Source organism: Sinocyclocheilus grahami, unplaced genomic scaffold, assembly GCF_001515645.1.
Source record: "Sinocyclocheilus grahami isolate Dianchi unplaced genomic scaffold, SAMN03320097.WGS_v1.1 scaffold660.1, whole genome shotgun sequence".
Taxonomy (NCBI): domain Eukaryota; kingdom Metazoa; phylum Chordata; class Actinopteri; order Cypriniformes; family Cyprinidae; genus Sinocyclocheilus; species Sinocyclocheilus grahami.
Genome location: NW_015505839.1, coordinates 172,128 through 199,965, shown reverse-complemented (window position 1 = coordinate 199,965; position 27,838 = coordinate 172,128). Strand labels below are relative to the sequence as shown.

Genomic DNA, 27,838 nt, shown 5'->3' with positions numbered 1-27,838 from the left:
TTTTTTTTTGTATATTCCGCGGCGAACGTCTCGTTTTCAGGCCGCACGTTTTGCTACCTTTGGTTCGAGATCCAGGGCAGGCATCAGAGATTACGTCATCAAGGGTTTTCCAGAGACAATTGCGCACTTTGCCCACTAGGGGGGGATTTAGCAGCAGACGGACACACGACGGACAGAACGAATGAACAGAACGGACAGGGCTGCCCCCCCAAGCGAAAACATTCTCGTTTCTACTTTTTAAATCTCACATATAAAAATAATTTGAAAAAGATACAAAAAATCAATCTCTTTTTTTTTTCGTAATCTCATTTTTAAAAAACATGAACGTACCACAAAAACTCTGTTCCGAGCCTGAGATACACAGCGAGGGAGGAGAAAGATGTGGTTTGGTGAAATAAACTGAGGCTTGTAGTGTTTCTGGCTGCTACAAAAGATAAAGATATATTTATATATTTATAGTCATATATATTCTCTATATACTGTATATGGTTATGTACTCTATACTGACAGCTTGGGTTCAGGGGCCAAACTAAGCATCGTTTTCTTCCCGCAGCAGACGTGCTGTTTCTGCGTCGTCTTGCATGCTGCCGCTCCCGGTGCTCCCGGGATCCCAGTCTTCAGTTCCAGCGGAAGTGGATCTGCCGGGGGCGGTCGGCTCCCTCTTTGACCAGCGGCTTGTGGAACTCGCGGCCGGCGCGGGAGTGGATGTTTGCCCAGCAGAACTCACAGTAATACTGCAGGCAGGTGACATTGGCGCAAAAGAACGGGGCGAACTTTCCGCCACAACGTGCCCCCTGGCATTCGTCGCACAGCTGGTCGTCCAGCACGTACGGCTTCACCTCCACCTGTGTCACATAAATAAGAGAAACATGGTTGTTTTTGGTTCATTTCTACTCTGATAAAGTACTCTGGTATAGTTAATTAAACAGTACCATGACCTGTGTTGGGTGAAATACATTACTAAGTAATTAATTATTAGGCTATTAATTGAATTACTTTTCCCTTGAAAAATTCAAGTAAGGGATTACTCTTAATTTTTCTTCAATTTAATTACAGTTACTTCAGATGTAATCCGCCATTGTTTTATATAGAGTTGTTCTATAGTTTGCACAATATTTAATTGTATAGACAATAGAACAACTCAATATAAAACAATAGTGGATTTAACATCAAAATGTAATATCTAATATTAAAATGTACGTTTTTAATGTAATCTCCATTTAAATAATTTGGTCAGTTCAAGAATAATTTATGCAATTTGATATTATTTATAAAAAAAGATAAAAAAAGAAAGATCAGTTCATGTTTATCCTTATGTTGTTTAACTGGTCGAGGTTGATATGGGACTTAGAATGTAGTTTGTAATAAGTAATGCAATACTTCATAGAGAGAATGAGTTGTATAGTAATCTAATTACAATAACTTCCCAACACTGACCATGACATAGTTATTGTGTGCATATGATATGGACTACAAAGTGATGGGTAAAATAATGATACAATTATAGCCTTGGATTAATGAGATTTTGTGTAATTATTACATCTAGTTAATGTTGCATACAACGATGCAATGCAAGAAGTGCACTTAATTGTATTGAATGTGCATTTGTAGTGTTCTTCACAAACTATACTTGCCGATAATGTAATATTACAACGTTAAGTGCTCTTTGAGCGCTATGTTTCTTAACACAATGCGACGGATTAAATGAAAATAATATCAGTGGCATATGTTCTTTGTTATACTGCACATTTTATCAAATCTAGCAAGTCTATGTACACAGGAAATAATAAATTAAAATAGCATACTATGCACAGTCAGGGCCGTTCTTAGCTGACGCGGGGCCCTGGTGCAACCGCACCAGTTGCACCCCCCTAAGGACGGCACTGTGCACAGTATGCATACTATACACTTAGAGTAGTATGGTAGTGTGCTATTCTGGATGTTACTAGTCTCAAACAAACACGTAACTGCCGTCTACTTACCCGTTTGTCGATGTCACCATGCTGCAGCTGGACGAATCGGGCGCTGATGGCAGCAATGTAGCTCTGCTGATTGGAGAAGGCCACACGCCCCGCCCCCTTTGGGTACTTCAGCTCTGGATCAGTGTCAATACCCGCGTAACACACTCCACCATACAAGCGGTCCATGATCATGGCCAGCTCCACTGCAGAGAAAGATACCATTAAAGTCTCTTTAATACCCCCAAAAAACGAACTTTTTAATACTTTTTGAAACAGTTAAAAAACGAACCACAGTGAAATTAATTTTAGAATCTTTGTTGAGAAAACTGGCATCTCTTCACATTGTGGACATCATATTCTGTAGTTTAAAACAAATACAACAACGAGCCACGTGTTTGCCGTACCAGCTCTGAGTGGACGTGGCACTCCTCCAACAAAGATGGTCTTACGAGGGTCCAGCGGCTGAGATCCATCCATCACAAAATCACTGTCACTCAGGTTCCAAGGACGAATCTGGACCTGAAAAACCACATACAAATCCCGCATATGAAACACAGTGTACATGAAAACAGAAAAAAGAAGTGCACTTAATTGTATGTTGAACTGTACACTGAATAAGCATTTGTAGTGTACTAAAAGAGTTCCATGACTGTTTCTCAACTCACTTTGTAATAATGTCAAATAAGAAATGCTGCTTATAAGTACAATTAAATGATTATATTTTATGCATAGCAACAAGTACTTGCTACTTGCCAATACATCCACAGACATGCTGCAGTGAGCATGCAATAAATACTGCTGCTGCACATATAACATACATGAAATCAACCCGTAACGGATCTATACAGGTGGAGCTGGGGGAGGTGGAGGGTTTCTGAACTGCTACAGCAAGCACTAGCCATGTATTTAAAAGAAGAGCAGCAAGCTCACTGGACTTGTAACCCAAAGGCCGTGGGTTCGAGAACGCAAGCAAGCAAGCACTAGCCAAGTATTTAAATGAAGAGCAGCAAGCTCATTGAACTTGTAACCCAAAGGCCGTGGGTTCGAGACTCCGTACCGGCAGGAAATGGAAGTGGGGGAAGTGAATGAACAGCACTCTCTTCCACCCTCCACCATAAAGTGCGCTTCTTTTTCACAATTAGAGAATATTCACAATTACAGCATATTTAAAATTAAATCCATGTATTTTTTCCAAAGCAACAACACACTTCTTTAAAAACAGATGGCATGTGTCAGACACTAGTTAAGAACAGATGCAGGCAAGATTGAATGATGTTTATTCCGTTTTGGAATCAATCATAGTGATGTTTTGTTGTGTCCCTTTTGGTTTAAATATCTGAAGACTTCAGACTCAAATGAAAGAATAAACACACTTTCCTCTCATGACTGAGATGGTATCATGGACTCTGGCAGCATGTGAATGTATCTGGACTCACGGGCTTGTCTTTGATGGTGGGGCTGGACACACACAGGTAGAGTTTCCCATCCTCCTCCAGACAGGCTTCGATCAGCGCCTGAACTGAGCTCTCTTCTTGGAACAGGAGGAAGGCGTAACCTAGACAACAGTCAATCACTGTAACCACGGCAACCAGAGCTCAGTGTAACATCTGAGTTCTGACTGAATGAATAAAAACTAAGGATCACAGCAACCAGAGGCATTGGGTGAATCTCGCTAGTTACAGAGCACACATTATTCATTATTACATATCTAAACGTTCAATTTATAATACTCAAATTAATAAATTTAAAATGTACTTAATAAAAACAATGAAAAGAGATTCAATAGACATTTTCCATGCAGATTTTGCATCGGGTTGAAAGTGGTCATGCAGATTTTCTGCACTGACCAATAGAAAGCTGTTTGGATTGAAAGTGACTTCAATCACTACATTGTCGTCACATTTCTCTGAACGCACATTCACTGCATGAATATAATATGAAATAAGCAACTATTTTTGTGTTTCTGAAATTTGTAAATATAATTAATTGGTCATTTGTATTATAATATATCCATAACCAGATGTTTGGACGCATCTGATTAAATCTATCTTTTTCATGATCATGATGTCCTTGTTATGCAGACTTGTTATTCTACAATGTGAAAAACAGTAATAAAGAATGGGAAGGTGTGTGCAAACTTTTGACTGGTAGTGTGTTTACAGTATGTCCATGCAGATTACTATTGCTCTGTTTGCTATGAATGTGGTGATTATTTCTAGAAGTACCTTTAGGGGGGAAGTAAGACTTGCTCTCTGCTTTGTGTGGCCAATCAACAAACAGATGACCAAAGCGCCGAAAACTGCTTGTGATTTCATCTGTGGGAAAGACGAGATCGTGCGAGTCAGATAGCGAGAATAGAAATATAATGATTTTAATCTGTACGAGTAGAACAAAATCAAACATCAGAGGTTAAAAGCAAGGTGAAGTTCACTGATATAAATCAAATTGTCCTCTGAATGACAGTAAATCAGCATTTCTCAGCCATTTTGTTTGCAAACTCCACTCTGTGGAGGTTAGAGGTTTTATGTGTCTCAGTGCTGTTATCAGTAACCTGCCACCAGGAGATGCCAGAAACATCTCAGAGGCTTCAGGGCAAAACTGAAACAGATGTGCAAAACATAAATGTGGACATCTGTAAGAATGTGGATTCAGGGCTTGATAATAAGGATCCCTAGATGGCTCAAGGATGGTACGGGCCAGCTGATGAAACCACTAAGAGTGTGAGCAGAGGCGTAAAGGCAGGACGCGTTCCTGTTTTATAACACATCTAGACCTGGGCTATGCAATCCAATGTGTTTCGTTAGCATTGGAGCTAAACTCTGCAGGACAACTGGCGCTCCAGGAGCAAGTTTAGACACCCCTGATCTAGACAGACTGCAATGTAATATAATACAATATGGTTCAAACACTCTCTCAAACGAACCTTCATCGATGTCGGGGGGCAGACCGCCCACAAACACTTTGCGGGAGAACCTCTCGATGCGCTCGCCATTCTGATGGGGGTAACAGTGAGGAGAGCCCAGGACCCCCTGGTTGCCATGGCCGTCGTCTAGAAGACCGTCATCGATGGGGAAGAGTGAGGAACGTCCTGTTAAAAAGTGAACGACAGGTGAGGACCCTTGTTTACACCTGGTGTTAACATCCATCTTGGGTGATCTGACCGTGATCAGCATTATGCATCTCAAATGCAACTCTGATGACCACTATAGAAACAAGGGCCCTTGTTTTGGTGCAATGAATATATATGACGTTAACAGGTGGTTATTCATGTCTAGTGTGCAATAGGACATATAAACAGCACATTTGTTTCTAACTATCTCTGAATGTGGTTTGAGTGATTGGATCACTCTAAACCCTGTCCACGGTTGTATTTAGCGCTGTCCATTTGTGATCAGACCACCTGAGATAGATAATGCCAATGTAGTGTAATGTCAATGCATGTATGAATCATGGGTTGAGTCAGTGAACTGCGGCTCTCAGTCAGTATAAGCCTCAAAACACATGTAAAACTCCATTATATTGATAAACTCATCAAATTGTTGCTAGTGGTCAGTGATGAGTTCACAAAGAGCAGTGTACACACATATACACCATACACAGACACAGAATATTGCCATGCCAACACAGATAGCGTAACGAACAGTGGATTTTACCTCGTCGTCTCCCATAGCTCCTGGCTGCATGTGAACAAAAACAATACAGAGCACTATGAAACATCTGACTGAACGCTTAACTTCATGACTGTGTAAATACAGGCAAATGTTTATGGATGAAATATTCACTACAGCTGGTCATCATGGTCTGGATGCTGGTGTTCCCTAAGGCCACAAACATACTTTTGAAACTAGCATGCAGATGTAGGTACACTAGTTAGACATAGGGATAGGCGATACGACTAAAATCTTGTATATGCTGATCTATATATAATGAAATAACTATTTCTTGCTGAAAATAAGGTTGTAATGATACCGAAATTGTAGATACCAGTATAATTTCACAATTCGGCTAACTAATGTCAGAAAGTCCTCAAGCAATTATTGAAATAAAAATGAAGCAAATTACAAACAATGGAACAAATCAACACAAGAGAAGAAAGATACCAAGAAATACTACAAACTACAGAAAGTATTTAAATGTAAAATAAAACACTGCATAGCCTTCACTGTATTACACTCACATTGATTCTTATTAAAGCTACAAAGTTATTCAGTCAAGATCAGTTTGGTTTTTGATTGGTTTCGATTAACAATAAGGACACAGACAGCGGCAGGTTTATTAGGCTGCTGTCATTTTAAGACCTAATTCACGGATCCAATGTAATGACGCACATCCGATTTTCTCCCAACTGTTTACAATCAAGACACCAACTGTGTTTACATGCATACTCTCCAAGACAAGCATTCTGACATATTTTTGTTTGTATTTGACCATTTAGGTGCAACCAGATTTTACTGCAAATTTGTATGATGTGATTTGTTGGAAAACAAACAGAAAAAAGTTATCATGAACCTGCAGCCCTAAACCTAACCCTCAGTGTGGTGTGGGCAGGTTGTATGACATGAATTCATATGAATTTGTAACCTGTTTACCTAAACATAAATTAGTTATTAAATGTCATGTGATTCTGTTGGAAAGCTGCAGTAGACTGCGTCTTATGATATTCTCATTAATTTGTACAAACCGGCATGAAACAGAATAAACTGGAAACCAGAATAAACTGAAGACTGAAGGGTCAGTAAGAAGAGCTTTTGATCTGAGTGATGTGAAACATGAATTAAGTTGTTATTCCTAAAAGCACAATATTCCAGAACCTCTTCACATGTCACTCCAAATAATCACATGACGCACTCATGAAGTTTCTCAAAAGCATTGTAAGCCTAAGTAGTAGAGCCCGACCAATATGTTTTTTTGGGGGCCGATACTGATACCGTTTGTAACCTGTTTACCTAAACATAAATTAGTTATTAAATGTCATGTGATTCTGTTGGAAAGCTGCAGTAGACTGCGTCTTATGATATTCTCATTAATTTGTACAAACCGGCATGAAACAGAATAAACTGGAAACCAGAATAAACTGAAGACTGAAGGGTCAGTAAGAAGAGCTTTTGATCTGAGTGAAGAAACATGAATTAAGTTGTTATTCCTAAAAGCACAATATTCCAGAACCTCTTCACATGTCACTCCAAATAATCACATGACGCACTCATGAAGTTTCTCAAAAGCATTGTAAGCCTAAGTAGTAGAGCCCGACCAATATGTTTTTTTGGGGGCCGATACTGATACCAATATTAGGGAGTAAAAAAAGGCATATATCGATATATCGTCCGATATTCTTTGTGTAAAGGCTTTGTCTGTGCTCTTTCCATTTAAAATGAGAAGTTTTTTTTACAGTTTTTCACTGCATTTTAATTAGAGCCCAACCGATATGTTTTTTTTTGGGCCGATACCGATATTTGGGAGTAAAATTTTTTTTATATTATTTGTGTATATTATAGTACAGTACCAGTCAAAAGTTTGGAAACTTTCCCATTCGTGTGTCCAAACATTTGACTGATACTATATATAGAATGCAGTATATAAATAAACAGAATATATATACATAAACACATTTTTGCAATGATCACTCAAATGTGGTGATCAAACACTTATAATGACGTGACCAAGATATGTAATGGAAGCAGGGTATATAACAATTTAACAATACACTTTATTATCCAAAATGAGTCTGACATCAGTGCACTGAACAGTAAAGTTCAGCAAAATTCAATTCCATTCAACTTTATTCGGTTAAAGTTTATGTCACTTCGGAACATTCATTCATGGATTTGCGCTACTGTCTTCACACACACAGACGAAACTTACAGAAGTGTGAAGTGTGACATAATATACCTCTGTAAATAAATACAATATAAATTCACGTCTCGCGCACTTTAATGCCCTTTGAATGTAACGTGTCGTTCCCTTGGAACTGGATTCATGGTGGAATATCATGTAAAGTCCACTTCGCAGGGCACTTACGGTCCAATAAGACAACGCTTGAATGCTGCTGCCTGAACAAGGGACCTCCTTACTGAAGTGAAAGTGTTGACTGGTGTCACTATCTTGCGAACGCGGCAGTGGATCTCCACCAAATTCGGGGGATCCCTTCAGCTCAAGGAGCCCTCTCGAACACCACCCTCCGTGCGTCGGTAGCCCCCCTGGATCACCAGATCGGTCGGCGACCGACCGCAAATTTAACCGCCCGTAACTCCTGGACCCCGGGGGCTAAAGGCCTCTGGATTAAATAGGCTGATCACATATTTCACTTCATATGGACCACCCTGCTCTCTAAGATTTTGGCATCGGCCATCAGAAAAATCTATACTGGTCGACCACAGGACAGATTCAAAATCCATTCCCAAAACTGATAATCTAGTCTCTAAATATGGCTCAGGTCAATCCATCAATGTACCTCTATGGAGGTCCACCAGACAAAAACTTTGTAATATTTCTGGTTTGGGCTTTGTTCAGGTCACTAACCCTAAATATGAGCAATAGTAATACTAATGGCTGACTTAGGATGTATTCAGACCAGGAAAGTCCGCTAGTTCACTTGCTTTGGTCCGGACCAAATACAATGTTGATTTTTTTTGTTTGGCGTGGTTCGCTTTCACACTGCCCTTTTTGCAAGTGAACCAGAAATTGCAAAACAAAACTACACGTGTGCTAAAGGTAATCCATTCATTGGACAGAAATTCTCAAGTGTACCAGAGTTCGTTTGGAACCGGACCGAGACCACCTCTTCAGCTGGGTCTCGGTGTGGTTGTTTGGTCCGCACCCGAGTGCGACTGCTGTATTCACACCTGCCCAAATGATCTGCACCAAGGGGGAAAACGAACTTGAGTTAAATTCAATCGAACCAAAAAAGACTTAGTAAACACCACTGATTAAAGACACAAAGTAAACAAAGTAAACAAAATGAAGGCTTTTGTCTACAACGACAGTTATTTTTAGAGTATAATCTATGATGATCCAAATATCCAAAAAAGAAAGCAACAGCTGTTACTGAAATATGTCATCACAAGAGAGCAAAGCACAATCGTGCGCAGCTTCAGAGACTGTGATCCAAACCGAGCGAACCGAATATCAGCTCAGCCAAACACAAGCAGCAAGAGTTCAGTCATGCTGGCTAAAAATGGATGGAGCCCAACTGGCAGACACTCCGTCTGGATGCAGCGAGCTGATTGGTCAGACAGGATTACCTCACCATGTATCAAAGTAAAATGCTAAATTGTTGAAATTCCATTACAGAACTACTTGGGTGCAAAAACATCAGGAACATATGTGTAAAATAACATTAAGGCAACAAACAATACATCACCGTAAATGACGCAAGTGAGAACATTTGAGAGTGGCAAAGTGAGCCAAACAACAGCATTATGACTAATAAGTATGACAGTTTTAAACCGAAGCACATGCCTGAGCAGAGGATTTCAGAAACACAGATGAAGACATCAAGCCCCAGACTACATTGGTACTTCAATTATAAAACATATCTTTAAAATGATTTATTGTGGCCCAATGGTCCAAAGGTACAGTAACCTTCAATGCTCCAAGGTGTGACTGGGCAGAACTTTAAGGTTTAACATCATTTCTGTAACAATTAAATAGCAATATAATTACTAGAATAAAAAAAAAATAGTTGTGGCCCTGGATGCTAAATGCTAACAGACATCCATTCATGCTAAAATACACAAATTAGTACAAGTACGTCACACCTCTGGGAATAGTAACTTGTTTTAAGCAGTTTTTAACTCACTTTTAAGTTTAAAATATGTAATTTCCAGGCCTACATTGGTAGGACTGTCTCTAAAGATGGCCTCTGCTACAAATGAGTGTATTACAGACAGAAGAAAAGAAAAAATAAACTGTAGCTCACTGTCATAATTACCATTGAGCATGAGTAGACTGTCAGCGCCTGGGTGGGGGCATCCCACACGGCCTGAACATGAGAGAGGGAGACAGAGAGAGAGAGAGCAGTATGAAACATACAGCCACATGCCAGTGTTACAAAACCTACAAAGCTGCCTATGTAGGGAGCATTTGTAAGCATCTAGATCCCAGATTGCACTGCTACAAGCTCACTGGAACAGACCAGCTAACAACCTTTGCATTTCTGGTAGCGTTTTATTAAACATCATATCATTGGCTTAGCAACATGTTAATTGAAACATTTTCAGAACGGCTTTTTTCCCAACTAATGAATGATAAAAACACCAATCAGAATCAAGCAATCAGAATCCCCCAGAATTAAAAGATACTGAGCATTTAAAGCTGTAAACGACAAAACTGCAGTGTGTGCTTATAATAAACAGAATGAGATTGTGTGCTGATATGGATGCTAATATAGTTATTGTTATAGTTATAATTCACATAAACAGGCCTTAAGAAGTTCTATTTCCATTGGGATTCTGCCTGATAAGGCAGAGGACAACAAAGCGACTCAGTGGGTTTTGAAAGGGAACCCTTGTCCCTCAAGAGGAATGTTTCTAGAAATTATGAACTAGCTTTGCTGTGTTACTAGGTCACCCTTACGTTTGACCCCGGTCACATGACACATGCAAACACAGAGCGTCAAATCTCTGAAGCTCTGTCACATGACACATCCCAGTTAGACCCGTGAGCACTTAAGACACAGAACAATTCACTTTGCATCTGTGTTTGTCAGGGGCTCTGTAACTTGGGGGATGGTTAGGATGAAGGGCCCAGCCAGAGCGAGGGGCCCCGTCAGATAGAGGGAAGGGCAAATAGAAATGTTTGGTTTTCTGTGTTGCATTACACATTGTTGTTGCAAATTCTGCTGATTTGTCACCCATAGATTAGATTTTGTTGAAATTGCAAGGGCTGCAGGGCTTCATTTTTTATTTTTATTTTTTTGTATGCTAAATATAAATTCTCTTTTTTTTCTGTTTGATTTTGGGGTCAAATGTGGAAACCTGCACATGTTGTCCTGAGATTTATCCATAATCTTGTCTGACAGATTTTTTTAGAAAACATCCAGGTACACAGAGAATCAGCTGTAATTCTTCCAAGTCCTCTTAACACACACACACAAACACACACACACACCATCTGGTGTCCGATTATTAAACGTGGACGCTCCTAGATACATTACAATGTTTCACAGAGCTCCTGTCGTCTATCCACAGTGAATCAAACTATTGTTTCGTTTCATCTGCTTTTTTGATTACACACAACAGCATCACAAGCCAAGTCAGCCAAGTGTTTAATATTTCAACAGCATTGTGTTGTTTTGAGTGCTTTAGCTGGTGTCAGCACATTCCCTGATGCCGGCAACCGCTCGTGACGACCCATTAACCGAGCCGTCGCTTATTAAGCAGGTTTCTTAGGAGTGGTTCGCTCAGGACATCTCCCATGATCTGTTCGATTAAGCGCACGACAGCATGTTTGAAAAGCTAAAGCACAGGTAGCTCAGCTAATAAAACATTTAGATCATAATCTGGTTGTTTTGTACTATTAACCCCCTAATTTACAGATTAAAGTCAACATGAAATGTCATTAGAAAGTTATATTACTTCCATACTTCCTGACTGAAACAGGATATTCCAGAGCATCCTTCCAAATGATACAATTTCTATTATATATTGTTATTTGCTGTTATTGCTGTAACCTTTATTACATTAACAGTAACCACTATTAAATTATAGTGTCAACTGAGGCGATATCTTAGAACGGCTGCATTATAAATCATGCACGATCAAGTGTTAACATAAATAAGGTTTCATGTTGACTTTAAAGGAGGGCCTGTGTAAACCATAGAGACCCTCACTCACGCTCCTGTCCTTTATCTGTCAAACACAGGATGGCAGAGTGTGTCCTGCGCTAAATATAGGCCGTACCCACACCCTTCCCTCTCCCTCTCTCTCTCTCTCTCTCTCGGTCTCTGCAGTAGGTGCCGCCCCATGTGTCTGGTCCATCTGCTCCAGCAGGCTGAGCGAGAAGCTCCAGTGAGAGAAGCAGAGGGAGTGAGTGTAGCGCAGTGCCACACCCTGCTCACAGCACCACACGCACCTCTCTGCCCTCCTATGACACAGAGACACACCGCTCAACACAAAAACATCTCCCACTGAACGATACTTGGGATTAAATAAAGCAAAAGGCCACGACAGACAGTGCATTACCATGGAGCATACTGTAGGGCTGCACGATTATGACAAAAATCATAATTGTCGACTATTCCCTTGAAATTGTAATTGCGATTATTAATTACGATTATCACAATTTACATTGAATGGTGTGTATACCATTGTTTGAAGCAACCGATGAAAATAAACAAGCTGAAAACACTCTTAACTGAAAAACGTTTATTGCTTTTCTATAGCATTAAGCCTCAACCGTCAACTACACATTGGATTGGTTTCTAATTTAAATAAAAAAGCAAAAAATATGCATATTATAATGTTATATTAAAACTAGAATTAAAACCCTTAAAAGATAACCCGTAGAAAGAAAAAAACACATCTTAAGCATGCAGAATAACATAAGTGGACTTTGAATGATTACGTAATTGTGGCATCCGTAATTGTAATCGCGATTAGAAATTTGATTAATTGTGCCGCCCTAGAGCATGGAGTACTTGAAACCTTCAACATGAAATGCTAAGGGACTTGATCTTATCCACTGAGAATTCACTTAATGGGGAAAAGTGGTTGTAAGATAACAAAACATACGGAGGAGGTTGAAGGGAAGGGCTACAAACTATGCGAGATTTGTGATGAAGGAAAAGTCATTTCAGAGGCCTAGCAAAGAAGTGCACTTAACTATTGAATGTGCACTTGTAGAATATTTTATAAAAGTATATTTTAAAAAAAACTGTATGCATAGATAATATAATTAATGAAATACAAGCCCATTAGACATTTTCATGACTGTTTAACACACTTAAGCACACTTTTAAAATGTGCACTTTGAAATAATGTCAACTTAAAAGTTTTACTTTAAAGTACATTTTAAATCATTATGTTTCAATGATCTTTTGTTGTGCTTTAAAGAAGTACACTTGTTTTGATGTGTTGACTAACATACCAAAGCACATGTAAAGTAATTGATTATAATTTAATCGTGTTGTTATTTTACATACATTTAAAGTTATAAAATATATTAAATGTAGTATATTGCAACCGGAGCATTACAAATGTGTAATTACAAATATATTTAAATATATGACACACAAGTATCAAAACAAATTACACTAAACTAAAGTAAATTTTAGTTTAGCATAAATGCTTGTCGTACATTCAGCACTTCATTTTAACCATATTTCAAAGACAATAGAAGTATTTATGAAATTACATATAAATATGTACTTAAGTCTTACTTCACGGGGTCAAAACGTTCACCTAATTGCATTTAATATAAATTTAAACAACAATTAACATGCAATTGTGTGTCGGAAAACATTACATTCAGTTCATACTTAAGTCTATTTTTAAAGTATATTATTTTTTGTAAAAAGTACTTTTTTAAATGTATGCTAAAGTGTACTTTTTCACAAGAGTTCAATCTTGATGAAATATTTTAAAGATATTGGAGTAATGATATGTTGAATACTGCACAATAAGTAGGGAACAAAATAATCAACTGTGATTTCATACTGACATGCAGCATGGCAAACTCACTATTTCACACAGCCACAGGTAGCTTATTGCTTAAGTTAGACTAATTTATGAATAAAGAACTGTTACAAGACAAAAAATATGAGATGCAACACGTTTGTGCATGATTATGTTAATTTAAAGGTGCACTAAGCGACTTTTGAAAAACGCTTTTGACCACAGTGTCGGACCGAGTCCCAAAACACACTCGCAGCCAGTCAGCAGTAAGGGGCGTGTCTAGTAATGAGAGTGCTCAGTGAGTGCACAGGACAAACATCAGCAGATCGACTATAGATAGAGAGAGATGGCAGATAAAAAAATAGGAACATTTCAAAGGAACAAAACATTAAAAAGAAGGGTTACGATCAGGCAAGAGGTAGCACCCGTTTAAATATTGGAGCAGCTTTCCAGCGGTGGAGAAACTCAAGGAGCGGAAGGCCTGGAATCAGACACCGAGGTTGCTTTGTTTCTTCTTGGTAGGTGCGTTGTGTTGATTTTGCTTTGTTTCACACAACTTATCTGTGTTGGCTTTTGCTTGAATATGCTGCGGCTAGCAGGCATAGCAGATTCCGCCATCGTCGCTGCCAGGATTGTGTACGTATGTGTGGGGCGGAGTTATCAAAATAAGGGCGAGGTCCTGTTGGGGTATGGGCGTGTTTGTTTTGCTGCTTTTAAATATCAACATCATTTGGCAAATATTGCTTAGTGCACCTTTAACTGCTGTGTGTTCACAGGTGTGCGCACACTGGCTATTTTACAACCTCTTTGAATGTCATCCGATCAGATTTTAGAGCCCAAATATCTGTTTTATAACCCCACTTTTAGATATTATGAAACATCTAGAACCAACGGTGGCCGTCGCAAAGCTCAACACAGCCTTCTCAATTATACCCTCTTTTTATTTCCATCAATCAAAAGTAAAGAAAATAAGCTAAATCATAACATGAGCCATATATCGTGAAATCTGTCCTCAACTTCCGTACTGAACATGTATTCTGTCTATAAAAGCCTTTTGAGACTCTCTTGGTGACAGGAAATGGATCTTACCCTTCAGAGGGTCCTGCTCCGCCCTCATGATGTCGATCAGGGAGCTCTCCAATGAGTGCATGTTCAAGCTGTCATACATCCTGGACCGATCCTGAGGAAGAGGGAGTTGAGGAACGTGTCAGTATGTGCGGTACAGAATAATGGGATTGCATGCAGCACACTAATGCAAGCAGGCACACCAGAACGCAGGGAATGTGGGCCGCCAGTACGCAGGTCACCACTGAATCCCTGAATACTGCGGCAGACTGAATGCTGGTATGGCCGCTGGAATGTTGTTTGTAGAGCTGTCACGAGTGGAATTAACCAGGCTGCTTTGTTAGGTTTAGTGTATTTTGGACCGAAGGTTCAGCCAAACTAGTCTCGGCGCGTGGCTGTTTTTAGGCAGAACGAAACCAGCGTATGTGTGGCAGATTTGTGTGTGTCGCTTGTTTTTGTTTTTCAGCTGCATTACCACAATATCCCTCTTCTATTCTGCAGATTCGGCATCCCATCTCCCGGTCACAACATCACAACACCTGCCTGACAACATGCCACAAGATATCTGCGTCATTACCGCAATGAGCCCAAGAAGGAATGTGAACATAAACACAGCTCTCCGCCACCCGCTGGCCCTCACAGACCTGTGTGTGTACATCACAGGAAACACACGCTCACACACACTTCAGGCTCAACACAGGAGACCCTCATTATGAACACACTTCTGAAAAAGAAATGGACTTTGCATTGAATGTGCACTTGTAGTGTACTTACAGATAATATTAATAAAAGGCCGCTTGAGTGTACTTAAAGAGCACTCTTTCATGGCTAAGTGCCTTATAGACTTTGTAAAAGTGCACTTGTGATATCAAATTTAAAGTTTTAAAATATATTTCCAAAAATTATCATCTTAAATTTAACAATTTAACTGTTGTACACTTATTTTGATGTGCTGGCTAACATACTAAAACACATGTAAAGTACTTGATTATACTAGCAGTTTGTCGTTCAGATTTTACATGTACTAAATTGCAACAGTGTCTGAAAACATTACATTCAGTTAATACATCAACTTTCACCGTGGACGAAGCGGAGTTCAGCCCGGGGTCGTCACATGTGATTGCCGCTCATTCGTCGGATCCGTCGGGCACGCCGTTCTCGACCCCGCCGTTCTCGCCCCCGCCGCCTCAGCTCACTCTTGCCCGACCTCAGCTCATCAGAAAGGTGGGGCATAGAGGAGAAACAATAATGTACAGTATGTGGAAAATAATGTGTTTTTTTTTTACTTTAAACCGCATAAACACATTTCATTACTCCAAATACACAAAATAATGTTCTTTTTAGCAGTATCATATGACCCCTTTAAGTATATAATTTCCATAATAAATACAGTCATTCTAATGGAAAAGACATATTATATATATAACATATATATATACATAATATATATAAAACACTCTGTGTTGAGACCAAACAAGCATGAAAGCACCTTGACAAAATTATTAGGTCTGAAGATGTGCACTTTGGTGTTGGGTGAGAAAATGGACATGTTATATGTTCGGAATCCCATACTGCTCCAACAGTGTGTAGTATGAATAACAAAACTATCAAATTTAGATAAAAAATGCACAAAAAAGGTTTTATACACTCTTAAAATAAAAGGTTATTTTTTGAAAGCAACGGTTTCATGAAGAACCTTTAATATCCATGAAATCGTTACATTGCAGAAAAGATTATTTAGAGTGGAAAAAAGTTTATATATATCACATTAAAAAAAGAAAAGAAAAGAAAAAAACAAGCATGCAGCCATCTGTATAATTCTGTCTTTGAACTTCTGTTATCAGCTGGTGGTGAAGTAGATTCACTTATTGTAGAGTTAACGGAAGTTATTTAATATTCGAGGCAGATGTCATAACAAATGTCAGTACATTTTAAAACGAGCGGTTCATTCATAAATTTGTACACCTTTACCTTTACGCTGTGGAAATACTAACGGAAGACAGAAGACGACGAGTGCAGTGCTGAAAAGGGGCGGAGCTACATGAGGTCTATAGGCTACAGTCTAATATGTGCTACAGCTATAGCCTTGCTGACAGATCAATGTATACTTATGACGGACGCCATTTGCAAAGCACAAAGGGAGCAAGTGTTGACCGCATTACACGCAGATGCTTCCAATTGGCCCTGTCACGGCCATCTGCCTCCCACAGTTAAAGCAGGAGCTTATATCATTCCTGTGCCGCTTTCAGCATCCAGTCGTATTCACGGGCCCTCACGGCGGAGCTTACAGACAGCGCGAGGCTGCAAGAAGCTAAATATAGTTTTAGCAGCAACATTGCCAGAAATAGTGTCTGAAAAGCAGCTCAGTCCTCCAGTGAAGAACACGAGGCCTGAAGACTCTTGATCCGAGAGTTAGGGGTTTATGCTACCAATCAATACCAAGGCTGAAATGTTTATTAAAACGTTTATAAGATCAACTTTTTATAACCTTTTGTTCCTCCATTTCAAAGAGGTTCTCATTATAGTCAAAACCAGTTTGGTTCAAGACTGAGGCCATAAGATCCTGAGTTCTTTAAAAGACCAAGACCATGAAAATAGGGTCTTGGAGTCAGTCTCCATATTTTCATGGACTCAGGAGCATGTGGAGTCAGATTCCACCCTGTTCTGGTCTCGGCATTGATTCAAACACATCTCGACTACAACACTCATTCACATCCGAATCTGAAAGTTCAAAACATTGCTTGTGAAATTGAATGAACTCTCTGTAACAACATCGTATCTCTGTCCTTTCCTCCTTCCTCTGTCTTGTTTCTCTTGTCAGAACATGACACATTTGATCTCTGGAACGCGGAGAAGGAAGGAGAAGACAGGAGGAGAGAGGAGAGGCTGTGGAATGTGAGGAATTCCAAACGGAACCCTGTTTAAGGACATGAACAATGCAGTAGACACCAGGAGTCAGACCTGTTTCCTGAGAGAGGAGAAAAGAAAGTGATGAAGGCCAGACCGCAAGCATCTCAGGTTCCTCGTTTCAGTTCTGTTAGGCTTGGCATTAAAGGAATTAGCTGTGACGTGCCAAACACTGATCTGCTCCAAAATGAAGTACAAACAAACAATGTCATTTTGTACTTGAGTCCTTAGACCATACCAATATTGCAAACCACAGCTCTTGATGACAGAAAGACAAAGCAGGTCAAAACAAAGCAGGTTAACCCAAGATTTTCTATGGGGATCTACAGCCATTAGCACACAGGGCCTGAATAAGATTTGCCATCTTTACTCTCCACTGTCGCTAAAAGTACCAGTATATGGTACCATGTCGGTACTAAGATGAAAAGTAACAATAGCAGTGGAGGTTTAAAGCTGAAGCGTGCCACAGGCGGGGAGTTTCCTCGTACACTTCAGTGATTCACGTATAAATGACCTGCTGTTTCATTCCATCTCCAAAACAATGACAAAAATGTGTTACTCTTGCCTCCTTTCTCTGTCAGCCTCTCACACCCTCACAGTTTCTCACGTTCAGCTTGGAAGTGAGAAACTTTCAGATTCTCATGATCTAAAATGAAAGCAATATATTGAATATTATTTACTAGATATTTGCGATCATTTTTTTTTTTTTGGTAATATAAAACATTGTGAATATCGCAATTTATTTTCGTTTATTTGGCCATCATTTTGCGACCTATGATAGTGAGAGTATTTTAAAGGCACAATATGTTTTTATTAAAATATCAAAAAACCACTAGAACAGTGTTATATATTTTGCTGACTTGTGTACTTACATTATCCCAAATGTTTCGAAGAATGTTTAAATCCAGAGAAATAAGCTATTTTAACTAGTGACACGGAGCGTGTCCATAGTGTGTCGCCTGCCAATGACGTCATAACCCCTCGATTTTAAACAAAAGACACTTTAATATGTTGTGCGATTTAATAGACCGGTGACGACCGCACAGAGTAGCATTATAACATAACTTTCAAATGTATCTAGTATGATAAAACAGCGCTGCTTTACCCCACATACACACAACCGGAAGCAGCGGAAGCGCTCGACTGTGGCATAATAAAAGCTCCGCTGCTTTACCCCACATACGCACGACCGGAAGCAGCAGAAGCGCTCGACTGTGGCATAATAAAATCTCCGCTCCTTTACCCCACATACGTACGACCGGAAGGAGCGGAAGCGCTCGACTGTGGCATAATAAAAGCTCCGCTGCTTTACCCCACATACACACGACCGGAAGCAGCGGAAGCGCTCGACTGTGGCATTATAAAAGCTCCGCTGCTTTACCCCACATACACACGACCGGAAGCAGCGGAAGCGCTCGACTGTGGCATTATAAAAGCTCCGCTGCTTTACCCCACATACACACGACCGGAAGCAGCGGAAGCGCTCGACTGTGGCATTATAAAAGCTCCGCTGCTTTACCCCACATACACACGACCGGAAGCAGCGGAAGCGCTCGACTGTGGCATTATAAAAGCTCCGCTGCTTTACCCCACATACACACGACCGGAAGCAGCGGAAGCGCTCGACTGTGGCATTATAAAAGCTCCGCTGCTTTACCCCACATACACACGACCGGAAGCAGCGGAAGCGCTCGACTGTGGCATTATAAAAGCTCCGCTGCTTTACCCCACATACACACGACCGGAAGCAGCGGAAGCGCTCGACTGTGGCATTATAAAAGCTCCGCTGCTTTACCCCACATACACACGACCGGAAGCAGCGGAAGCGCTCGACTGTGGCATTATAAAAGCTCCGCTGCTTTACCCCACATACACACGACCGGAAGCAGCGGAAGCGCTCGACTGTGGCATTATAAAAGCTCCGCTGCTTTACCCCACATACACACGACCGGAAGCAGCGGAAGCGCTCGACTGTGGCATTATAAAAGCTCCGCTGCTTTACCCCACATACACACGACCGGAAGCAGCGGAAGCGCTCGACTGTGGCATTATAAAAGCTCCGCTGCTTTACCCCACATACACACGACCGGAAGCAGCGGAAGCGCTCGACTGTGGCATTATAAAAGCTCCGCTGCTTTACCCCACATACACACGACCGGAAGCAGCGGAAGCGCTCGACTGTGGCATTATAAAAGCTCCGCTGCTTTACCCCACATACACACGACCGGAAGCAGCGGAAGCGCTCGACTGTGGCATTATAAAAGCTCCGCTGCTTTACCCCACATACACACGACCGGAAGCAGCGGAAGCGCTCGACTGTGGCATTATAAAAGCTCCGCTGCTTTACCCCACATACACACGACCGGAAGCAGCGGAAGCGCTCGACTGTGGCATTATAAAAGCTCCGCTGCTTTACCCCACATACACACGACCGGAAGCAGCGGAAGCGCTCGACTGTGGCATTATAAAAGCTCCGCTGCTTTACCCCACATACACACGACCGGAAGCAGCGGAAGCGCTCGACTGTGGCATTATAAAAGCTCCGCTGCTTTACCCCACATACACACGACCGGAAGCAGCGGAAGCGCTCGACTGTGGCATTATAAAAGCTCCGCTGCTTTACCCCACATACACACGACCGGAAGCAGCGGAAGCGCTCGACTGTGGCATTATAAAAGCTCCGCTGCTTTACCCCACATACACACGACCGGAAGCAGCGGAAGCGCTCGACTGTGGCATTATAAAAGCTCCGCTGCTTTACCCCACATACGCACGACCGGAAGCAGTGGAAGAGGTCGACTGTGTCATAATAAAAGCTCCGCTTTTATAAAAGCTCAGCTTTACCCCACATACGCACGACCGAAAGGAGCGGCAGCGCTCGACTGTGGCATAATAAAAGCTCCGCTGCTTTCGAGTCGTGAGTCGCACTCTTTCAGCGGCCTCGTTTCGCTTCGACAGCTTTCAGCCTCACCCTGCTTCATTCTACTTCGTTAATAAATCATTAGCTCATTCATGAACATGATTTCTGCACGAGTCCCGTCGGATTGCATCGGCTGTGGGGATGAAGACCACAACTCCCATGATTCCACACTCACTGCGTCATCAAACTACGCCTTTGCCTCTTTGTTTATTTTGAATACGCGCCCTCTAGCAGCGAAAATTACATATTGTTCCTTTAAAATCTTGGCTATTTTAATTTCAATTTTAGTAGCAAAAATGGTTCAAACTGTTGATTCAAATAATCACTTCAGAAGAACTGAATGGTTTGTTGGCACATCACTCAAAAATGTTCACAGAAGTGTCACAATTTACATGTAAAAAAAAACATTCCTGGATTATTTTTAGCTAAAGTTTTATGTATTTTACTTCTTGCATTAAACATTTTAAAAACTGTACTTTTAAATTGCTACAGTAGTTTGGTTGAAATGATCGTTCCTCTAATATATACACTACTGTTCAAAAGTTCGGGGTCGGTAAGATTTTAATGTTTTTGAAAAAAATCGCTTATGCTCATCAAGACTGCATTTATTTGATCAAACAATAAAACTGTGAAATATTATTGCAATTTAACATAACTGTTTTCTATGTGAATATATGTTAAAATGTAATTTATTTCTGTGATCAAATCTGTATTTTCAGCATCATTACTCCAGTCTTCAGTGTCACATGATCTTCAGAAATCATTCTAATATGATGATTTGCTGTTCAAGAAACATTTATTATTATTATCAATGTTGAAAACAGTTGTGCTGCTTCATATTTTTGAGAAAACTGTGATATATATATATTTTTTTTTCAGCAATTTTCATGAAAGTTGATAGAAAGGTCAAAAGAACAGCATTTATATAAAATATAAATATTGTTTACCATAAATGTGTTTACTGTCACTTTTTATCAATTTAACGCATCCTTGCTGAATAAAAGTATTAATTTATTTCAGAAAAAGAAAAAAAAAATACCTACCCCAAACTTTTGAATGGGTAGTGCATACATACATTTTTATATTTTTAAACCCATTTCAGAGCAAATATATACCTCACCATCCCAGTGCCAGGAGATCTTAGAAAATCAATAAACACAGGTTGGTGGTCATTGAGTTCAGACTGTGAGAAACCGCCCGAGCCAAACAATAATGAAGGGAGAGGACAGGTTCCTTCAGGATGAAACCGCTGAAACCCTTGATGACCTCACTGTGAGTCATCTTTGTCTTCAGATCCTGTAGAAGGTCCTGAATGGCCTCTTGATCAACAGTGAAGCTCAACAACCACGCACAGAGTGAGTGAGTGAGTGAGTGAGTACACACACACAACACGTCCGATGCAGATGCATACTGACCAGCAATTCAATAATAGCATGGACCCTGCTGCATGGGCCGCCCATCCCAACCCAAATACCTCAAAGCTCATCCCAGCGCCCGCACATACCTGCAGCGGCAGCAGCGTGTTGCTGTTGTTGTCAGTACGGTACATGTTTTCTTCGATCCAGGATTTAGGTCCCAGAGAGCCGGCGGAGCGGGGAAACTTGGGCGGGGCGATGATGTTGCTGGAGAAGGGTTTCTTCATGGGAGAGATCTGGTTGACCGAGCCGGGCACACCCATGCCGCCCCCGCGCCGATGGTCTCTACCCCAGGACACCCCTCCAGAGGACCAGCCGCTGCCCTGATGGCTGCCCCACGGTGACTGCTTCATCATGGGCTACAGACAGACGGAAAGTATAGTCAGGTACAAAACAAAAAGTACTTTTACATAAGTACACTTTTCTATAACATTTCAAATCAGCAATAACATCTGACATGAATGAATGGTATCATAAATGTTTATTTTCCTCAAATTACGTTAATAAGCTGTATATTTCAGGTTGATATACCGTAGACAGTGAGCATGTGGTGTTGGAGAAAGAGCATTTTATTGAACAAAAATCTGCCTAGTTAAGTGCGAAGTTGCGCTTAATTGTATTGAGCGTGCACTTTATTGCATAAATGTGTTAAAGGTTAATTTCATCATCTATTTGGAGTACACTAGCATACAGATGACCTCAATGCTAACAGAAACTAAAAGCTACAAATATAACCTGTGTGTGGGAATCTGAATGAGACTGACTGGCGTAATCGCCCGTATGTCAGTGTGTATGTTGCTTTGAACGTGGCCAGGCTTTGCCTCGCTGTACAAGTAAGAAGATTTAAAGCTTTACATCTTACACTCCACATCTCGTGAACACAGTGGCAACAACACACACTCTCTTGATCCTAGAACATTAGGCAAAAACACACAAAGCATACAGTGACGAACAGACAAACACATTTTCAGTATCAGCATGTGTTGTCACTGCATTGTGTGCACAACTCTCCCCAAATAAGTGTTGCACCCATCTCCATAATGTCTTTGTGTGTAATTGGGTAATGGCCTGCGTGTGTGTGTGTGTGTGACTGTGCACACATAGAATCTGGTTGAGTGTTTAAGGGATAGTGAGAGATAATTACCGTTGATGGCGTCTAGACACTGGAGAGATGGTGTAGAGTACTATGTGGCAAGAAGTAAACCACATACAGTGGGTATAGAAAAGAGTCCCCCCCCCCCTTAAAATAATCACATTGTGTTGCTTTTCAGCCTGAAATGAAGACGGACTCAGTTTTTGTTTTATCCAGCTGTATTTACTCAGTGCAACTTATAACATCCAAGTGAAAGATATAACACCAACATGTCAGAAAAAAAATTAAAAACAGAGTTGTTAAACACCACTGAAAATCTGTGGAATAACTTGAAGACTGCAGTCCACAAACACTCACCATCACATTTAACTGAAGTTGAGCAGTTCTGTTCAAAGAATAGCGGGCAAATATTGCAAAGTCTAGATGTGCAAAGTTAGTAGAGACAAATCCCAACAGACTAAAGGCTGTAATTAAAGCAAAAGGTGCTTCGACAAAATACTGACACAAGTGGGTGATCCTTTTTCCAACTCAGTGATTCTGGTTTTTATTTTATTTTTTTTCTGACATGGTGGTGTTATATCTTTTACTTGGATGTTATAAGTTGCACTGAGTGAATACAGCTGTATAAAACAAAAAGAGTCCGTCTTCATTTCAGGCTGCAAAGCAACAAAATGTGATTATTTTAAAGGGGGTGATTCTTTTCTATACTGTGTGTGTAGGTTATTTAAACATAAGAAAGACACAAGAAACAAAGCACAAAGAGTCCCAAACAGAAGAAGCTTTGGTGCATATTAAAGCATATATTTAATTACTACAATGACCGCCAACTACAGCTTTCAGATGCCATTTTATTCTTCAACTCAACTAACACAGAACCGAATGAACAGGATTGTGGGATATCACAGGCAGCGAAAGATACATCAATGCTGACTTTAAAAAGGCATCTTAGTGGACGGGATGTAGTACACGTTTTGGTTTCAGACGTATCTTGTTGCCTTCCTACATTCGTATCCGGACAGCATTTCTCAGCTTTCAGACACAACCACAGATTTATATTCATATGCATTCACAGTTATGCATTCATTGGCTGTTGAACAATGGCTTATAAAGTCATCATTTAAAATCAGATCTATTCATTTTGCAATATTAGGTATATTACTGATTTGTGTGTTTGATTTTTAACTCAAGTGTTACATAACGTTAAGATGTTTTTGTACTGATTCCAGATTTAGCATTCACTTGTTATAAATGATCTTAACCTTTGGTTTGTTTCATCAAGTTCCAACGAAAAAGTGCAAACAATGAAAATGAAGTACCTTTAATTTTTTTGAGTACCTTTAATTTTAATAGTATTTAATTAATTAATTTAATTAATACAGAAATCATTAATTGTCTTTGATTTAGACAATTAAAGAAGTCTCGTATGCTCACTAAGGCTGACTTTATTTGATCAAATGTACAGTAAAAACAGTAATATTGTCAAATATTATTACATTTTCAAATAGCTGTTTTCTATGTGAATATCTGTTCAAATGTAATTTATTGCTTTGATCAAAGCTGTATTTTCAGCTTTGGTCTTCAGTGTCACATGATCTTCAGAAATCATTCTGATATGCTGATTTGCTGCTCACGAAACATTTCTGATTATTATCAATGTTGAAAACAATTGTGCAGCTGAATATTTTTCTGTGCATTCTTTTTCAGGATTCTTTAACCAATAGAACAGCATTTATTTTGAAACAGAAATCTTTTGTAACATTGCAAATGTCTTTACTGTCACATTTGATCAATTTAAGGCATCCTTACTAAAAGTAAAAAAAAAAATCTCACTACAACGATAACATACATTTCCCGGAACTCATAGTGTGATATAAGATCATGGTCATACCTCTCACACCTACCACACACACACATGATTCTGGACTCCTGAATGAAGGGTGTCTTCAGCTTAGCCCTAATATCATGCTAAAAGACATTCACTCTTAACAGCTGTTACACCAGCATGACTTCACATGTAGGAATATCACTGTGACATATAGGGCCACTCCTAAAATCATGTGACCGTCCCCCCTCCGCCTCTACCCCACCCCCACAAGACCAGACACACACACACACACTGAGGCCTACCATAATTCACCACCACCAGATATGAAGATATTGCCTCTGTAACATCAAATACACTGGGTTCTGCACAATGCATATCACTCATAATGCATCTAGAACACTTCACTGTATGTGAGAAACAGATGCTAGACTGATTCAGATCAGTACCTTGTGTTTTGAGTCGATTCATCGAAAACAAAACGGGCTAATAAGTCATTTATTTGTAAATCTGATTATATTGCATGTTTGCTGTTGCTTGCCAGGGAAGACAACGCAATAAAAAAGCATTCTGTGTATTTGTTGTTTTTATTTATTTATTTTGGCAGCACCTCATCTTATATCAAGTTCAAATCAGACTGCAAAGGCACAACATTGATCTAATAAATTATAATTTATTTTGTGCTAATGTAGATTCGGTAGCTATGCAATGAACACTGTTATACATTTTTAAATATGCAAATATAATATCAAAGAAATGCTGAAAAGCAAAGGAATAACATTCACCAAAATGGCCACCGTGCCATATAAGTGAAATGCCTGTGCAAACAGCAGATTACAGTAATAACAGCTTTTTCTAAAACTGCTGCAGTTTAGCAGGGTGTTGACATCTCCGGCCTCTAAGCCCTCAATGGGAGATTTCACTGAACGCCCTAGAGGTCAAGACATCCCTGGAATGTCACGTGTAGCCCTTGAACGATATTACCACGGCCCGTGTCCGCTTTCAGAAACAAACATGGCTGTGTGGAAAAACATACTACTATTTTCTGCACTATGCGGTGTGAACGCAGATAACCAGCTACATTTGCGCAAAACTGTTTCGTATAATAACCAGTGCAAGCTGTTCAGAATACCGTATCCCACAATGCACTGAACTCGATCCGACCGTGCATTTCCACTGACTTCTCTTTCTTGACTCACCAAGTGATTGTACTACCACAAGTAATGACACAACACCAAATTGCATCAAAAAGCACCAAAATTATGAGATCACAACTGCCATTCACAATGTTTCATGTATGATGCTACAAGCTTGAAACATTTACTGTTGCATAATGCATACTGTTGTCACATACTGGTGTTAATATGATTTTTGGACAGACTTGTGTTTCGTATAATAACCAGTGCAAGCTGTTCAGAATACCGTATCCCACAATGCACTGAATTCGATCCGACCGTGCATTTCCACTGACTTCTCTTTCTTGACTCACCAAGTGATTGTACTACCACAAGTAATGACACAACACCAAATTGCATTAAAAAGCACCAAAATTATGAGATCACAACTGCCATTCACAATGTTTCATGTATGATGCTACAAGCTTGAAACATTTACTGTTGCATAATGCATACTGTTGTCACATACTGGTGTTAATATGATTTTTGGACAGACTTATCCTATGCTTACTAAAGCTGCATTTAATCAAATATACAGTATAACTGTAAAATAAAGAATTAAAAAAATGTAAAGGCCGCCATTGCGTCTCAATGACAGTCCAACAGCCGCCTTCTACAAAGGCTCCGTAGCTGCACTAAGTATGTGCTTATTTTCTCAGTGAACACGTTATATGTTGTGTTTGACTGAATGGGTTCTCTCACCTGGTGGTGGTGGTTGTAGTTGTTCCTCTGCTGCAGAAAGGCGCCCTGCTGCGGAGGAATCTGCGGGCTGACCGGGGACCGGCGGCTCTGCGGTGCCTGCGGGGGGACGTTGATCTGGGGGGGAAAGGGGCTGCTGAAGCCCTGCACTGGGCACGGGTTGGCCGAGAAGCTCTGGAAGAAGCCGGGGTTGATTGAGGAGGGGATGCCCGGGTAGTAGTTGTCAGACTCGGTGGTGGGGATCTGGTTTATTGCGTTAGCGGAATTGGAGACGTGCGGAGGCGGTGAGCTCGTCTGCACGGACCACGGTGTTCCGAAGCCGGGCAGGGTGGGGGAAGCAGAGCCGCCGCCGGGGTTCTGCATCTCCGGGAAAGCGGCCGAGAGCATGTTACTGCCGCCGGTGCCGTTGTTGATGTGGTGGGCGCTGGGAGACTCCATCTGGATCTTCACCTTGGACGATGGCGCATCGGTGTCCAGGCCCGTGGAGGAGGAGGAGTACGGCTGCTGCTGCGGCGGCTCTGCCTGCTGATGTGTGTTCCGGTCGTGCTGAAGGTCACCGGCTGTCTGTGCGTGACCTACAGCGGAGAAACGGCTCAGGTCGTTGTCGGAGGCGCTGGACTGAGAAGCTGTCAGCCCCGCGGGCTCATCCTGCATGTTGCGCGGATGTGACGGGAAAAGAGGGGACACCGGAGGCGAGCTGCTGGGGCGCACCGGAGACGGGCTGGAGTAGGGTGTGAACGCACCTCCGCCGAGCAGTGCGGAGCTGCTGCTGCTGCTGCTGCTGATGATGTTCGCTGTCTGCAACGAGCCGAACCCGTAATCACCCATTTAATTGCGTCAAAACGGCGCAGCTCTCGTATTCCCAGGCCTGGCCAAGAACAATAAGAGAGGCACCGTGTCCTGTAACTTCCTAAAGCCTGTTTGGAGCGAGAGAGGAGGAGCTTTCGGTCGAGTCGGTCGGCTTTTTGCATAATGCATGCGCGACCCGCCTCCCTCGCAGCCGCAGAGAGAGCCGCAATGTGCGCGTCAGTCATTCATTATTCAGGAGGCGCAGAGCAGACCAGTCCGCCCGGTCTGAATGCTGCTGAGCTTTGACACTGTCGGAAAGATGGCAGCTGCTTGCTCAACTGCTCGTTCGGGTGTCTTCCAGTCTTTTCACCTTTAGCCTT

At 40.9% G+C, this 27,838-nt stretch overlaps 1 protein-coding gene across 4 annotated transcripts; it reads right to left on the bottom strand.

Moving 5' to 3' along the window:
* cpeb2 (cytoplasmic polyadenylation element binding protein 2) lies at positions 1-27,838 on the bottom strand. Of its 4 annotated transcripts, XM_016242478.1 has the most exons (11): positions 26,673-27,838; positions 21,970-22,239; positions 14,663-14,753; positions 9,892-9,942; positions 5,615-5,638; positions 4,885-5,049; positions 4,187-4,276; positions 3,398-3,516; positions 2,366-2,480; positions 1,983-2,164; positions 1-845 (listed from the first exon to the last, which is right to left on the bottom strand). In XM_016242478.1, exons 1-11 carry the CDS (start codon positions 27,495-27,497, stop codon positions 618-620), a joined length of 2,160 nt encoding a protein of 719 aa, XP_016097964.1. In that variant the 5' UTR covers positions 27,498-27,838; the 3' UTR covers positions 1-617. The 4 variants fall into 4 exon arrangements, with proteins under 4 accessions (XP_016097964.1, XP_016097965.1, XP_016097966.1 ...); XM_016242479.1 differs by lacking the exon at positions 5,615-5,638; XM_016242480.1 differs by lacking the exon at positions 9,892-9,942 and having other exon boundaries at positions 26,673-27,837.